The sequence below is a fragment of the Lipotes vexillifer genome, unplaced genomic scaffold (genome assembly GCF_000442215.2).
Source record: "Lipotes vexillifer unplaced genomic scaffold, Lipotes_vexillifer_v1.1 scaffold529, whole genome shotgun sequence".
Classification (NCBI taxonomy): Eukaryota; Metazoa; Chordata; class Mammalia; order Artiodactyla; family Lipotidae; genus Lipotes; species Lipotes vexillifer.
Window position 1 is genome coordinate 808,255 of NW_006777199.1, and position 1,353 is coordinate 809,607.

The window sequence follows — 1,353 nt, forward strand, 5'->3', positions numbered from 1 at the left end:
CTTTCCCTGGCCCGGAGCGGCCGCTCCACACCCTCCTCCCCCGCCAGGCAGCCCAGCTCTTCCCCGGCCTCAGCCGCCTGGTCCATTTGGCGTTCGCGGGTAGCAGGTGGGCATGCTGACGGGGACCTGTGTGTTTCGTTTTCAGAGAAAGATAAGAGCCAGCAGGGAAAGAATGAGGACGTGGGCGCCGAAGACCCGTCCAAGAAGAAGAGGCAGCGGCGGCAGCGGACTCACTTCACCAGCCAGCAGCTGCAGGAACTGGAGGCCACTTTCCAGAGGAACCGCTACCCGGACATGTCCACGCGCGAAGAAATCGCCGTGTGGACCAACCTTACGGAAGCCCGAGTCCGGGTAGGAGCCCGCACGGAGGCTGGGAGGGCTAGCGGGGAGGGCTTTGCGGGGATGCCGGCCCTGTAGCCCGGGAGAGAGTGTGGAAGGCAGCGCTGTCCGGGAGGGCTCGGGTGGGTGCCTTTGCAAAGGCAGATGGCCTCTCACGGCGGCCCCAGTTGCGAGGTTACAGCTCCCTCTTCCGAGACTGGCCGCGGACCTGGCGCAGGCGCCGGGAGCGGCTCCGGCTCAACGCCCCGACCCACTGCGCGCTCCCAAACGCGGCCGCGAGCATTCCCCTGCGCAGAGCATTGTGTTCCCGGCTTGTATTCGCCAGACGAGCGCTAATAAGATCCGTCCCAGGCCACGAGCCGAGGACAGGCTCCAACCTGAGCGCCTTTAACAAGGAAAACCCGCCTGAGACACGCAGGGGTTTGCCCTCCCTGGAAAACTTCCGCGCCAGGCCTAGCCCGGCCTTTTCTCTCCTCTGCTCTCCCTCCTTACACAGTCTTTGCGGTTTTTCTGCCATTCAGATCTCTCCCACACCCTATCCCCTGGTTTTGTGATCTGCGGAAGCAGTTTTAATACACAACTGCTACCCTGCCGGTCCTCTTAGAAAGAAAAGAAAAAAAAAAGAAAGACTTTTCGGTTTGGTTTATTTATCTTTTCTCAGACTGTTACTCACACCTTTCCTCCCAATCATAATAATTTTATTAAAGAAAGGGCTTACCTTTGTAGCAAATCTGTACTTTATGGATTGGCAAAAATGAACTTAAATTACCCAATATCCTGGTTTGTGCTGGTCGGTGGAAAACTCCAAATTTGTTAGGATTCTGGAAGCAGAAAACACGCATAGCAGGAGCCAGAGGCTTTGCTGTTTAAAAAAAAAAATGCTCTGGATAGAAAAAGAGCCCCCAGTTAGAGCTGAGAAAACAGAAGAAAACACTCTAGCAATAATGAAATGAGACCAAAATGCACTCCCAAAGCCGAGAGACCGAAGGCACTCTCTGAGTGGCATGTGTGTAG

General features: G+C 55.8%; 1 protein-coding gene across 6 annotated transcripts in view; it reads left to right on the plus strand.

The window, feature by feature from the left end:
• Positions 1-1,353, plus strand: part of PITX2 (paired like homeodomain 2) — a 25,179-nt gene that overhangs the window by 20,994 nt on the left and 2,832 nt on the right. For all 6 annotated transcript variants that reach the window (XM_007450814.1, XM_007450817.1, XM_007450815.1 and 3 more), the window contains one exon: positions 146-351. In XM_007450814.1, the coding sequence (XP_007450876.1) occupies positions 146-351 (206 nt within the window). The remainder of the gene's footprint in view (positions 1-145; positions 352-1,353) is intronic.